General features: G+C 47.7%; 2 protein-coding genes across 10 annotated transcripts in view; one reads left to right on the plus strand and one right to left on the minus strand.

Moving 5' to 3' along the window:
• The window catches only part of Ppil6 (peptidylprolyl isomerase like 6), a 28,644-nt gene extending 18,388 nt beyond the window's left edge, over positions 1 to 10,256 (minus strand). For 2 of the 9 annotated variants that reach the window (XM_023563458.2, XM_063253999.1), the window contains exons 1-3: positions 10,062 to 10,256; positions 6,717 to 6,812; positions 3,325 to 3,513 (exon numbers count right to left, since the gene is read on the minus strand). In XM_023563458.2, the coding sequence (XP_023419226.2) occupies positions 3,325 to 3,513; positions 6,717 to 6,812; positions 10,062 to 10,196 (420 nt within the window). In that variant the 5' untranslated portion in view covers positions 10,197 to 10,256. Of the gene's footprint in view, positions 1 to 3,324; positions 3,514 to 6,716; positions 6,813 to 9,842; positions 10,018 to 10,041 lie in introns of those variants that run through there. The other 7 variants (XM_023563460.2, XM_013148528.3, XM_013148527.3 and 4 more) reach the window with 6 other exon arrangements.
• Positions 10,257 to 10,323: 67 nt separating this feature from the next.
• Smpd2 (sphingomyelin phosphodiesterase 2) lies at positions 10,324 to 13,322 on the plus strand. Its single transcript, XM_003466041.5, has 10 exons — positions 10,324 to 10,733; positions 10,945 to 11,041; positions 11,150 to 11,226; positions 11,528 to 11,621; positions 11,741 to 11,830; positions 12,035 to 12,117; positions 12,216 to 12,348; positions 12,426 to 12,530; positions 12,678 to 12,831; positions 12,920 to 13,322. The coding sequence occupies exons 1-10, from the start codon at positions 10,663 to 10,665 to the stop codon at positions 13,306 to 13,308; spliced, it is 1,293 nt and encodes a 430-aa protein (XP_003466089.3). The 5' UTR covers positions 10,324 to 10,662; the 3' UTR covers positions 13,309 to 13,322.
• The last annotated feature ends 81 nt before the right edge of the window (positions 13,323 to 13,403 follow it).

The following is a 13,403-nucleotide window of genomic DNA, read 5'->3' on the forward strand; positions in this document are numbered from 1 at the left end:
AAGGACCCATTGTGATGCCGTGGCTTTGGTTATTACGTGTCCGGGAATTTTGGAGACGGCACTGACCAGTTAGCCACGGACAGGCGTCCTCTGCTCTCAAAGGCCACCACGGCTACCGGCAGTGCAGGGCCAGCAGCAGGGACCAGGAGGACGCTGGGCTCCGGGCACCCTTCAAAACCCCCTCACCTGCACCCTGTGCCCAGCTCGTACTTTCACTGCTGCCCTTTTTAACCCTGCCTCGGTCTACAAAGTGGCACCGAGTGTGAAAACACTGGCTTTCATCACACTGGCACTGAACGCACTTCTAATCCTGGACACCATTCCCAAGTGTCAAAAGCCACTTGATTTAATGAGGTCCATCACTGGCCCTGCCCTCCTCCTTCAGAGTCTGGGAAACATAATCTCATTTTTAATAATTATATTGTTTTATATTACTCTAACCTTCCTTTAAGTCAAAGGATTAAAATACTATCTGACACCTGGTAAGGACGTATTATAATCGATCTGTTTGAGGATCTCAGCTTCTATACTACAAATTCTTAACAAAGAATATTAAAACAGAACAATAATAGGAAGCAGAATATAGTAAACCTCACAGGCATAAGAAGAAAAGGGGGTGCTCCCGGAAAGTGTGATTGACTGAGGAAACAAGTAATGAACTTTACCTGTGCCTCAACAGATTATCCCTGAGTCAGCCGGGGCAGACAGTCCTGGAAGTGCTGACCAAGAGCGATCAAGCGAAAGCACCACAGGCTGACCTCGCTGTCACTAACAGCAGACCCACAGCCATACTAAGCGAGCACATGGCTCTGTCCTGCAAGCCAACGAGCCCCTGGGTTGGACCTGGAAAGGTCCACGCTCTCTCTGGAATCTAAGTCCTGCGTCCTCACTGCCCCCACCAGCTCATCCGGCTTCCCCTTCCCTCGCCGCACCACCACAGCAGCTTAGCCGGGGCCTGCTGTGGCACTGCTCTAAATTCTTTTCCCAAAAACAATAAAGCGGATTATGTCATAAGCTTTCCCAAAGACTCTTGATTTGCTTCTGGATAAAATCTCTTTGGCTCAGAGTGAGCAATAAATCAGAATCTGGTCTCAGCCTTCCTCAGCTCCCTCCTCCTTTTTTTTCTTTTTTTTTTGGGGGGGGTCTTTTTTGAGTGAGCGTCTCTATGCAGTTCAGGCAGGTCTTGAGCTTAACTTTGTAGCCCAGGCTGGTCTCAAACTTGGAATGATCCCTGTGTTAAGATTACACACGTGGACACCACACCTGGTTTGCCTCCTCCCTTCTTACCATTTGAATACACCCCCTTTTGTAATCTCTCACAGGACCACACCCCCCCCCCCATTCTCCAGAACCTAGAGGGGCCAGATTCTCCCTCTCTTTCTCCTGGGACAGCAGGTTGTAGGGATGTCACGCAGGCTCGCCAGAGCGGTGCCCTTACCCAGGCCCTCGGAGATCCAGGCAGGGAGGCAGACCCATGAGGAGAACTGACAAGCCAATGTGGACCCTGGGCTAGCAGGACGTCGTGCCACACATTCCTGTGGCCTCAGCCTGGACCTGTTTCCCCACTATCCGGCCTCCCTTGGTGCCCGCCTGTTCCAGAGCTGGCTCTCCAGGCTTCCTGTCAATCACAAACATCCCGTGTCACTTCAGTACCCACCTTCTCTCCTTCAGAACTGGTGGCGCTGATTCCCCATTTTCACAGACTGTTTCCTACGAATTCCAGCCTCCTTGCTGACCCCTGGCACTCACATATACTATGCACTTTGAGACTCCTGTCCCTTTGTCAATCGGCTGTGGACATTCAATTCTCCCTCACTCTCCTGAGTTTCTTGCATTTTCAAAATGCACTGTTCATTCAAAGGAGCATTCACAGAGCACCTACTAAATTTTATTTCTGTCCTTTGCCTTTGCAAAGATCCCAGTGCTGGGTCATTCTATAGACACAGACACAGGTTACCATGAGCACACAACAACTTCTAGCAGGTGACAGTTGTAGCTACAAGGTATCTCAGCAACATACAAAATATTTTTTCTTTTTAAAAAGTAAAACAGAAAAAAAGGATAGATATGATACAGAATTTCAAAAAATAAGAAATTAACACTAGTTAATATGTTGCATGTTATCTTAAACTAGTTGTTCAGGTTACAAGATCTAGGCAGAAAAAATGATCAAACAGTCAAACATGACAGCACAGACTGTTCTTTTTGATGAACTAACAGAGATCAGTAGTATGTTTATCTGTCTTGCATACATACACATACATACATTTGTATATGTTTACCTAGATACATACCATCTTTTCCCTTTTTCTTTTTCTTCTCCTTTCCCCTGGCCCAGTTGCTCTGTCCTTTCATTCACAGAACACTTTTGTTTCTATTGCCATACTAACCTGGTGACTGGCTCAGAATCTGGCCTCAGCTTTTCTTTTTTTTTTTGTCTTTTTCCTTTTTATCGGTACTGGGGATCGAACTCGTGACTGCCTGCTTGCAAGGCAGGCGCTTATGCCGCTGAGCTAAATCCCCAGCCCCCTCAGCTTTTCTTTACAGCCCTTTCTAGTTTTCTCCCCGCCTCTTACCACCTGAATACCCTAGGCCTCACATTTCTTACTGTCTTCTGCCACTGACAATTCCCCTGGCATGTCCTGGCCACTCTCACCATCTACCACACAAGCTTTCAAATGTCCCCTTTCCTCTCAGCCATGCTTTCCTCTTATATATTAGCAATCTGGTTTTCAACAAATTTATTAAAATAAAAAAAATCCACTATTGATTTAAAATTTTCCTACTAGCCTGGGCTCAGCTTGCTATGGGAGGATGTCTTTCTATAGTTTGTAGACTTTAGTTTAGATTTTTAGTTGTTTTGTGATGGGATCTCAGGTTTGCCTGAGTAGCTGAGGCTACACCAAGGCATCTTTATTGTTTAATATTTTATTTCATTTTATTCTATTTTATTTATTTCTTTGTTCTTCAGAGCCAGGATCGTATGTAGTGCAGGCTGGCCTCAAACTCTTGGTAAACTTCCTGCCTCTGCCTCCAAATGCTGGGCTTATGGGCATGTGCCAACATGCCTGGTTCAGTCTTTATATTTTAAAATAAATAATTCATACACACAAATCTCTGACAGAGAGTAGAAATATTTGAACAATGATATTCTCCCTATAAAAATACATACCTGCTTTACATACTACTGTGCTATTCTTTGAGGGCTTACAACCTAATCTCCTACCTTTTCTATCTCTTTTGTTAGGGCATAGAAAATTAATAAGGAATCAGTAGAAATGATCAAAGTTTCCACTGTTACTCTTTAAAATCAGTGTAACTTACCTTGGTGTCTCGTAGGAATTTAGCGGAATAATCCAAAGTCAGGGCTTGGTACAGTGCCGGAGGCTTCACATCCACAACATCCCACACCGTCTGGGCCCATCTTTGCAGATCAAACGCATCCCCCAGGAACTGGTCGTTGAGAAAACACATCACATACGAAGAATATTCCCAGATTTCACCCTTGAGCTCCTATAAAGGAAAGGACCAAAACAAAACAAAACAAAAAACCAAAAAACAATGAAAAAAAAGCAACAATTTGCTAAACTCCTATATAACAGGTTGGAATCAACACTAATTTATCAACTTAATTTGTCAACTCTAGCCTTGAATATTTTTAAAATGTGTGTGTGTGTTACCATCTTTTAGAATTCTGCTGTGAAAGAGAACTTATGATTATTTTAGAGAATTTAATGCCACTGAAATCCCAGAATGATCTAAAAAGCAATCTTAAAAAAGTTACAATCATAGTAGAGATAATACTGTTAATAAAAATCACTTTTTGCATAGCATAATTGCATTAACTTGCAAAGAAAAAACAGTTCCTGTCTTTATTTAGGAAGTGAATTTTATTGCATGTATACTTTGAAGGGTCAGGGATTTTGGATAAGAAATGGTTTTCTTTTCTTTTTTTTAATTGGTACCGGGGATCAAACTCACGACCATGAGCTTGCAAAGCAGGCGCTTATGCCACTGAGCTAAATCCCCAGCCCCCAAGAAATGGTTTTCAATGCAAGGATTATGTGTTTGGGGGTCACATTGAGGACATCTTCCCAAGGGCCAGCAGGGATTTCTGGAACAGTCAGGGACACTGAGGAAGAAAACTCATCTTCAACACTTTAAGTCCCTCCAAAAACAAGGTTAGTATTTTCATTCATGCCAGGCTGATAGTCAGCCTCCTAAATTCTCCAGTGTGGTCACGGACTGAGGTCCCCACTGAGGAGATTCAGTTTATTTCTTTATTTTTTTAAACATAGCAGCAGGGCTAGAGTGAGCCCCTCCCCCCCTTTTCTCAAACCTATTTGATTTCAAAGCGAAAGAAATCCCAAAATTTCAAAACACATCAATCAGCAACAACAATGATACATACATTGTGCACTGTGATCCCCAGATCATTTACCTAGAGCACAAGACCTCTGCATTCAGTTGTCTGAATAATACCAGCACGGATCTTGGAGACTCAGTTTATTGCTACTCACTGCGAGCCATGGCAAACCATGGAAAAGCAGTGCAGCCGTTCTCCGGTCTCAGCAGGCAGTCAGGACTTTCTTATTATGGGATGGAGCTAAGAATTTGCATTTCTAGCCAGGTGAGGTGGTACATGCCTGTTATCCCCCAGCACTCAGGAGGCTGAGGCATGAGGATCTCAGTGAGTTGGAGGTCAGCCTGGACTACATAGAGAATTCAGGGCCAATGTGATATACAAAGCAAAACCCGGTCTCAAAAAACCAACCAACCAACCATAAACCATTGATAAATCCTAACATGCTAACATTCCATAATGGTCAAATTTATCAATGTTATATTTCACAGATCCAAAGCCCAAAAAGGAAAATAATCTAATTGTGGACTCTTTAGTCAGCCTGATGGGAGAAATGGGAAGAGGCTGAAGACATAATGCCTTGTCTTTCTGTTCTGTACACAAGGGCACCTTCCCTCCTGCCGCAAGCAAACAGCCTGGATCGGAAGGTTTCTGGGGCCTTCCATCACTAAGACCTATGAGGTTTTCCCTCTTGGAAGTAGAAAGTTCTTCCTAAATATCCAAAAGCCCTTCCCTCAGAGTGGATTACATTCTGAAGAAGCCAAGGCCAGCTGGACCCAATTAATGAACATCTCACTGAGATGTAAGACAAAAGCTTACACCCAAGAAAGACCAAAACAATGACCTGAAAAATAAGTGAAGGTTAAGGTGACACATATTCAGAGGATGTGTGAGAGATCAAAGATAAAGATGGACAATGCGTGGTAAGCAGCAGCAGTAATTCAGTAGAAGGATTCATGCAGGAGCCCTGAAAGGCAGGAGCAAGTGCTCCAGATATTACCAGGTGTCCCAGCTCACAGGGAGGGCCAGAATCTAAAGAGGGCAGCGGGGATACACAGGAGCCGTTCCAACCCACAGGCCACGCTAACAAGGGTTTTCTGCAGGCAGAGAGCATGGGACCGGTAGGGAGTTACCATAAGCTTGATGGCAACAGTTTTAAATGTATTGTTTGATGTTAAGTGTCCTAGTTTGGCTAGGACTGTTGTAGATTTAGCCATTAGAATAGTGGCTGGCATAAAACGAGCACCATATGTAAGTGTTTTCTACAGTTCTTTTAAATTCCAATGGAAATCTTTTTTTTTTTTTTTTTTTTTTTTTGGCTTTTTTCATTTTTTTTACCGGTACCAGGGATCGAACTCACGACTGCCTGCTTTCGAGGCAGGTGCTTATGCCGCTGAGCTAAATCCCCAGCCCCTCCAATGGAAATCTTTTATGGCTAATTTTTAAATAGGAGACTTAGCAAATGGTATTTTTCCCTCAGTCTCGCACCTCTCATGTGACTGAGTGAAGCGGTTTCATAAAGCAACACCATATATATGTACGTGTGTTATTTAATCACAGGATCATCACACATCCTTGTGCAATCAACACAGAGGAACAGAAACCATTCTGATCAAGGAAATGAAATTTTCATCATTCACTGGAAAGATGAGACTGGGTGGAAGAATCAGGACTGAGACTAGGTCAGGACAAGCAGATGTACCACTTCGCACATGCCCTGGCCTGAGTTCCTGCAGGGCTGTAACTTCCTCTTCGTCACATGCTCTGGGCAGTGGTACCATCTGACCAGGTGATGGCTGGCAACAAACCTATCTACCATCCCTGGATAATTCTGTGGCACAGACCTCTGGGGGGTTCCTGAAGGCGTCGTTAGAGGGCAGAATAGGGAGCAGGAAGCATCAACTGGGACAAGCTGACCTGAAGGAGCAGGCGACTGTCATTAGAGCTCCTGGAGGAGCAGCCTACACAAAGTCCTCGTGATCTCTGAACTCTGTGCCTGCCACCTACACTTCCCAGAGGAAAGGCCAGGTCACAGTTACAAGAGTGCAAGGGTGTCACAGGATGCATAAGTGTGAGGCAGGGATAGAGAGAGAACCTCTGCAGGGGCAGAGTGTGAAACTTACCTGTACCACATGTTTTCCAAAAGAAAACTGTGTAAGTAACTTGCGATTGAAAAAAAAAAAAAACAAAAAACACCAGCCTGGTCAAATAACTGAAATAATTTAGGAAAAGTATGTAACTGAAGACAAATGAAATCTAGTTCCATTAAAATCATTCTTTCCATCTTCCAAAAAACAATGCATAGATAAAGAATTCAGGCAGAATTTTGCTTGGCATCAGTAACCCACTTTACCCGTTTTTTCTCCTGTAGATATTGATCCCACGCAAATTCTTGAAGAGGAACTATCACAGAATCTTCGAATTTTGATGGATAAGTATTCTTCAGACTCTAGGTTTCAAAACAGAATAGTTTAGAGTAAGTTCTTTTTTAACGTCAAAATCATTTCCCCAATTTTTATGGGGTTTCCAGAGAGCTTTATGCAACACATAGGGCATGTAGTCTAAGATGCCACCTTCCTGTTCCCAGAGACTCCTGTGGCCCGCACCAGGCTCTGGATTATTTGTCTCCAAGCTCTGGAGAGCAAGGACTGCCTAAGCTTTCCTTTAGCCCCACACACCACTACATCTGGTACATGGCGGACACTTATACATAGCGACTGAAACAAGTTACTGTCAATAGTCTTGTGATGTGCTATGTTCTTTTAGGACTTGCTTTTCCCTAAATTAAATTCTTGCTAAACTTCAGCGTATTTAGATACCTCACTTGTAATGAGAATAAGTAAATGCTATTGCTTTAATTCACTAATTTAAGGAGAATGACCAAAAGCATATTGTATACTTCTTAGGAAGAAGAGAAGTAAATAGTAAACAAATAAGTTTAGAGTTAAGGTTTGGCATTGAGTTTTTTGATTGAATGTAATGTAACATTGTTTCACCTGAATCCCAGAAAATTCTTCCTTGTTAGCAATTCCTGTCCAAAAGATAAATAAGCAGAGTTTGTTTTAGGATATTATTTTCATTTTGCTTTTCCTCCACAAAGGAAGAGGAGGCGGCTGAAACAGTAACAGTTGGGCTTGTTTTCTGAATGGATAAACGAAATGAATGGCCCAAAATGGAAAGGCCACCCGCCAGACCTGGTATTTGCTCTGCCAAGGGGAGGGTAAGAGGTGGGATGAGGCTCTGTCACCATCTGACCCAACACAGGACAAAGGAGCCAGGATGTGGAGGTGCCCTGCTTTAGGGTCAGGGGTGCAGGTGAACAGGGCAAGAGAAATCGGCCCATTTTCTTAAGACTATTGCACCCCAGAACATCGCATGCTGTTTCTCCTGTTCTCGTGTGCTCAGTTCTGCATGGTGGCTGCTATTTGTGAGGAACTGTCCAGAAAAATTAATAAGCCTAGCAGTTTTCAAATGAAGCACTACAGATTTTCTCAAAACTTAGTATTTGTTCCAGAACGAACTAAGGTATATCCAAATTAAAATACATGTAATAGGGCTGGAGATATAGCTCAGTGGCACAGTGCCTGCCTGGAAAGTGCGAGGTTGTGAGCTTGATTCACAATACCAAATAAATAATAAATAGAATACATGTAATATGTACTTATGCTTACTGTTTAAAAATCTAAATCTCTGTCAGTGAATTGGGCATCAGAAGTTTCTCACAAATGATCATGTTGGGAATACAGTCAAATAGTCTCTATTAAGAGAACAAACTGAATTTGCATGTGTGGTCATATTAGAACAGAGCAATAGTAAGGAAAACTATATTATTAATATATTAAAGATAAAGTTTTCTTACCCTGCTGTCTTCTGCAGCAGAAGTTGGGAAACTGTGGTCAGTGCATTTGGCTGTTCTTGTAAGGTCTGAAAGCCAAGATTAATTTCTAGATTTTCTGTTTTGTTTTTGTGGTGCTGGGGATCAAGTTCAGGGTGTTGTACATGCCAGACAAGTGATCTTTCACTGAGCTACAGCCTCAGACCTTTTAGATTTTTCTTAAATCGTTGAAAAAAAAAATCAAAAGGTGAATATTTCATGTAATGTGAAGAGTATATACAAATCAAAAGTTAGTGTCCAGAAAATAGTTTTATTGGGACACCACCATTCATGGACATGGTTGTGGCTGACTGTGCAACACAAGGACAAAGCTGAGTGGCAGGGACTGAGATCCTACAGCCCAGATTACCAGCCCTTCACAGAAAATAACCCATTACCAATAATGACCCTGCAGTGTGGGGCAGGCACAAAAAAATGTGCCTTCAGAAAGGGAGCCAAGAAAAACAAGGACAAATTTATTAAGTACAACTTTGGTAATAAATCATTTCTGATCTTATCTGTCCAATCAACACAGTCTGTGATTTCTACTTGTTTTGATGATCCCTCTTTTTTTTTTTTTTTTGGTATTGGGGATTGAACTCACTGCCTCATGCTCGCCGGGCAAGTACTTGTGCTGCTGAGCTAAATCCTCAGCCCTCCACAAATCATTTGCATGGACCTCTGAACACTTGTTCAATCTTGATACAAATTTTATCTGTTTTTTAAATTATTATTTTTTAAAAAATTATTTTTGTTTGATACAATTAAAAACTTTTCTTTCATTGTGTGGACTCTGGAACAGGGTTTTCCGAAGATGAAATCTATTTGGGAACATTTTGTTGCGCAGGATCCAGCTGAACACTCTGGGAGATTGAAACACAAATCAAGCATGACTGCAGAGAAGCCTGACCTCCCAAGCATTCCTGCAGAACACCCCAAAGATCAGCTGAATCATACCTTTCAACGCTTCTTACATTGTTACAGTTCTCCAGCATGCAGGCTGAAGGTGTGCTGCATTGCAGACCCTGCCAAATTCTTGTTTCAAGTTTTTTTATATCGTTCAGCATATTTACAAAAAAAATGTGGATCTCCCAAGCACTCGTGGGCTATTGAGAAATCCGTGAAACAGCTGATTTTGTTCAACTGCAGTGACTACTAAAGAAATTTTAAAGGAAAGAACCTTCTCGAATACATAGTTGGGGAAGGAATTTGTAAAAATCATCCTGTTACATAGTAACATTATCCTTTTTTTTTTTTTTTTAAAGACAGTATGTAGCTCAGGCTGGCTCTGAACTTGCTGTGTAGCTCAGGCTGGCTGGCTCGCTCCTGCCTCAGGTATGTGCTACCACACCTGGCTTTCCTAACTTCTTAAAATCTGTAATTCAATTTTAAAGATTAAGGCAGAGTTGGGTGTGATGATGCACGCCTGTAATCCCAGCTCTCGGAGGGTGAGGTAGGCGGACTGTCGAGGAAGAGAGAGTTCCAGTCCAACCTGAACCTCATCACGAGACCCTGTCTGAAAAACCAAATAATAATGATGAGAATGGTAAGAGGATGTTGTTGATGATGAGGACTGAAATAGCTGGACACACGGGTGGGAATCACCATTTTTCTTGGATGGCTCTGAGCGTTTCCTTGCTCTGATCTCCCTTATAGCGAGCTCCTTTCCACACCAAACCTTGTCCCGACCTGCACTTCCTCCCACACGTTCCTCCTCCGCGGGATCCGGCGTGCCCGCATCACCAGAGAGCACCAGAGAACACAGGCCCAGCTGCCCTAGCCGGGGCCCACGAGGACACGCCACCTGGGCCGGCTCCGCGTTACCTCAGCCGTGCTCTTGGCGACCTGAAAGCTGGAGCTCTTGAACAGCCCCACCACCTTCACCCGCAGCGGCTGCTCGGGCGCCGACGGCGAGCTGCACGCGGCAGGCAGGGGCGGGGGCCGCGGAGCGCAGGCCATGGCGGCGCTCGGGGACGCACGCGAGCGCAAACACCGCGCGTCACCACGGCAACCGCGCGGCCCCGCCCCCAGCGCCCACAGAGGCGGGGCGGGGCGGGGCGGGGCGGGGCCTCTCCCGGCGCTCGCCTGTTGCTGGGAGCCGGGCCGGGGACCCGCGCGGCGGCCGGGAGCGCGCTCCGGGGCGAAGGGACCGAGCGCGGCCGCTGAGACGCCCTCTCGGGACCCCAGCGGCCTCGCGCGCGGCCCTCGCCGACCCGCGGAGCCGGAACCTCGCGGCAGCTCTCCTTTCCGGGTTGGCGACCGGCCAGGGCCGGGCCGGCGAGCGGGCTGGGGGCCGGTGACCCGGAGCAGCCCCGGGCCGGAGCCGCTGCGGCGGGGGCGGCGCGGAGCCGGCTCGGCCACCTGTGCGCGCCGCGGGCCACCTGTGCGCGCCTCCTCCTCCGTCTCGGCGTGGCTGGCGACACCGATGGTGGCGTCCCCTGGCGCCATGAAGCCCAACTTTTCTCTGCGACTGAGAGTCTTCAACCTCAACTGCTGGTGAGTGCGCCCGCCGGCACGGCCTGAGAGCTTCTACCTTCGCACCTGCACATCCAGAGGGGAAGCTGGCCTTCCCCCCAAGCCAGGCCACAGCCCTAACCGTCCTGTGATCTTGGGGTGCAGGGTTAACCCTAACCGCCCAGCCTACTGCGGCCGCGGCTCTGGTGGTGCGAGCAGTCACCTCCCCTGATCCTGCCCTTCTTTTCCTTAGGGACATTCCCTACTTGAGCAAGCACCGGGCCGACCGCATTAAGCGTCTGGGAGACTTTCTGAACATGGAGAGCTTCGACCTGGCCCTTTTGGAGGAGGTGGGGTTGGTTGTACGGCCAGGGTGGGGATCCCAGACGGGGGGGGGGGGCAACAGAGGAGGAGGTCCCTCCGGAAAGACCAGGTGGGCATTGGCACGCTTCCCTCAGGTGTGGAGTGAGCAGGACTTCCAGGGCCTGAGGCAGAAGCTGGCTGTGCCCTACCCAGCTGCACACTACTTCAGGAGGTGAGAAGTCTGCAGGCCTGAGCATGTTCCCAACCAAAGAGGCTCTTGGTCCCACCTGCCCGCCCCGTTCTGCCGGTGCCCTTTCCCTCTCCTTGGGTTTGGGAGCAGGAAGGCTGAACCAGAAGGTCCTAGCTAATCAGCCCTTCTCAGCCTATTAGTTGGTGGCCCCTTTTTCCTTGCAAAGGCTACCCAGCAGTTGAAAGAGAAAAGTAGCTGATCTCAGCTGGGAGACAAGAGAGGAGGGATGGTTGCGGATTTCCCTCCTTGGCTGTTCTGGTTATTAACAGGCCTTGGTTTTCAGCGGAATCATTGGCAGTGGGCTGTGTGTCTTCTCCAAGCACCCAATCCAGGAAATCAGCCAGCACGTCTACACCCTCAATGGATACCCCTACATGGTAAACCTCCCCTCTTCTACCCTTGCTAATCCAAGGCAGAAGAGGCAGCCCTCCTGGGGTTGTAGGGACTGGGTGGGAAGGTGGCAGTTCTTTGAGTTGTTGCCTCCTCCTGCCTGCAGATCCATCACAGTGACTGGTTCTGTGGGAAGGCTGTCGGGCTGCTGGTGCTCCATCTCAGTGGACTGGTGCTGAATGTCTATGTGACCCATGTGAGTGAAGCCAGCTGTGTCCCAGGGATGGCATTCCTCCAGCCCTGCTGCATGAGGGTGAGGTGTAGGGGCAGGGTTTCCTAAGGTAGCAGCAGACAAGATCTACGTATTCTGTCCCGAACACCATGCCAAGTGACTGCCTGACTTGGGCAAGCCCCTGGGACCCTTAGTCCTCCCTGCCCTAACCTCATCTATTTCACTCAGCTGCATGCCGAATACAGTCGACAGAAGGACGTCTACCTAACACATCGTGTGGCCCAAGCTTGGGAACTGGCCCAGTTCATCCAGTGTGTGAGCCTGGGCTTGGCAGGGGAAGCGGGATGGGGCCTTACACAGTAGAGGTGCTGAAGGAAGATGGCCTTTCTCACCAACATGGCCCCCCCAGCCACACATCAAAGAAGGCAGATGTGGTTCTGTTGTGTGGTGACCTCAACATGCACCCGAAAGACCTGGGCTGCCGCCTGCTGAAGGAGTACACGGGCCTGCTCGATGCCTATCTCAAGGCCCAAGACTTCCAGGTGAGAACCTGCCTGTACCTCTAGATTCTCCCATCCTGTAGCCCCCACATCCTAACGCTAGCCGGCCATCGCCCTAGGGTCCTGAAGACGGCTACACCATGGTAAAGCAGAACTGCTATGTCAGGCAGCAAGACCTGAGCCCATTTCCCTTTGGCATCCGGATTGATTATGTGCTTTACAAGGTCAGCCTCCTGCTCCCAGCACACCTTCACCTGCTGTCTCCTTGTCCCCCCCTCCGCCGACTCCTTCTTCACTGATGACTGAGACTGTCTGGAGGAGCTGCACTGGCTCTCCAGGGTAAGCTCCTGTCTAGTGCTTCTTTTCCCTAGGCGGTTCCTGGGCTCTACATCTCCTGTAAGACTCTCAAGACCACTACTGGCCATCACCCCCACCATGGCACCCCGCTATCGGATCATGAGGCCCTCATGGCAACTCTGTGTGTGAGACATGGCCCCCCTCAGCAGAGCCCCAGCCCTCCTCACGGTGAGTGCCCTTTTCCCTGGCTCTTCTGTACCTCAAGGCAGCCCCTCTACTCTGACGGACGTCTCACCCACCACCCTGCCTTGTCTAGGCCCAGTGGAGAAGTCGTTGCTGACCAGAGTGCTGAGAGAAGCCCGGATGGAGCTGGGCCTGGGTATCGCCCGAGCTCGCTGGTGGACCACCTTTGCTGGCTATGCGACTGGCCTGGGGCTGCTTGCCCTGGTGTTACTGTGTGTGCTAGCTGTAGGGGAAGGGCCCAGTGAAGTAGCCATGCTGCTCTGGAGCCCCAGTGTAGGACTGGCGCTAGGGGCAGGTGCAGTCTTCCTCTTCCACATGCACGAAACCAAAGGCTTATGTAGCATCCAGGCTGAGCTCCAGCATGCCCTGGAAAAGGCCAAGGAGACCCAGGACCTGGGCCCAGAGCCCCAGTTAGCCCCACTCCCGGGACAGCAGGAGGGGGACAGAGACGAGGAACAATAAAACTTGACACTTCAGTGGTCTGCATTCTTCCTTGTTGAGCCAGTGGTGGCAGCCAGAGTTTAGCGTGGCTGTTGCAGTGGTCATCCCAGCGCCCA

The sequence above is a fragment of the Cavia porcellus genome, unplaced genomic scaffold (assembly GCF_034190915.1).
Source record: "Cavia porcellus strain 051 isolate PalLab524CR breed Dunkin Hartley unplaced genomic scaffold, mCavPor4.1 scaffold_7, whole genome shotgun sequence".
In the NCBI taxonomy this organism is placed as follows: Eukaryota; Metazoa; Chordata; class Mammalia; order Rodentia; family Caviidae; genus Cavia; species Cavia porcellus.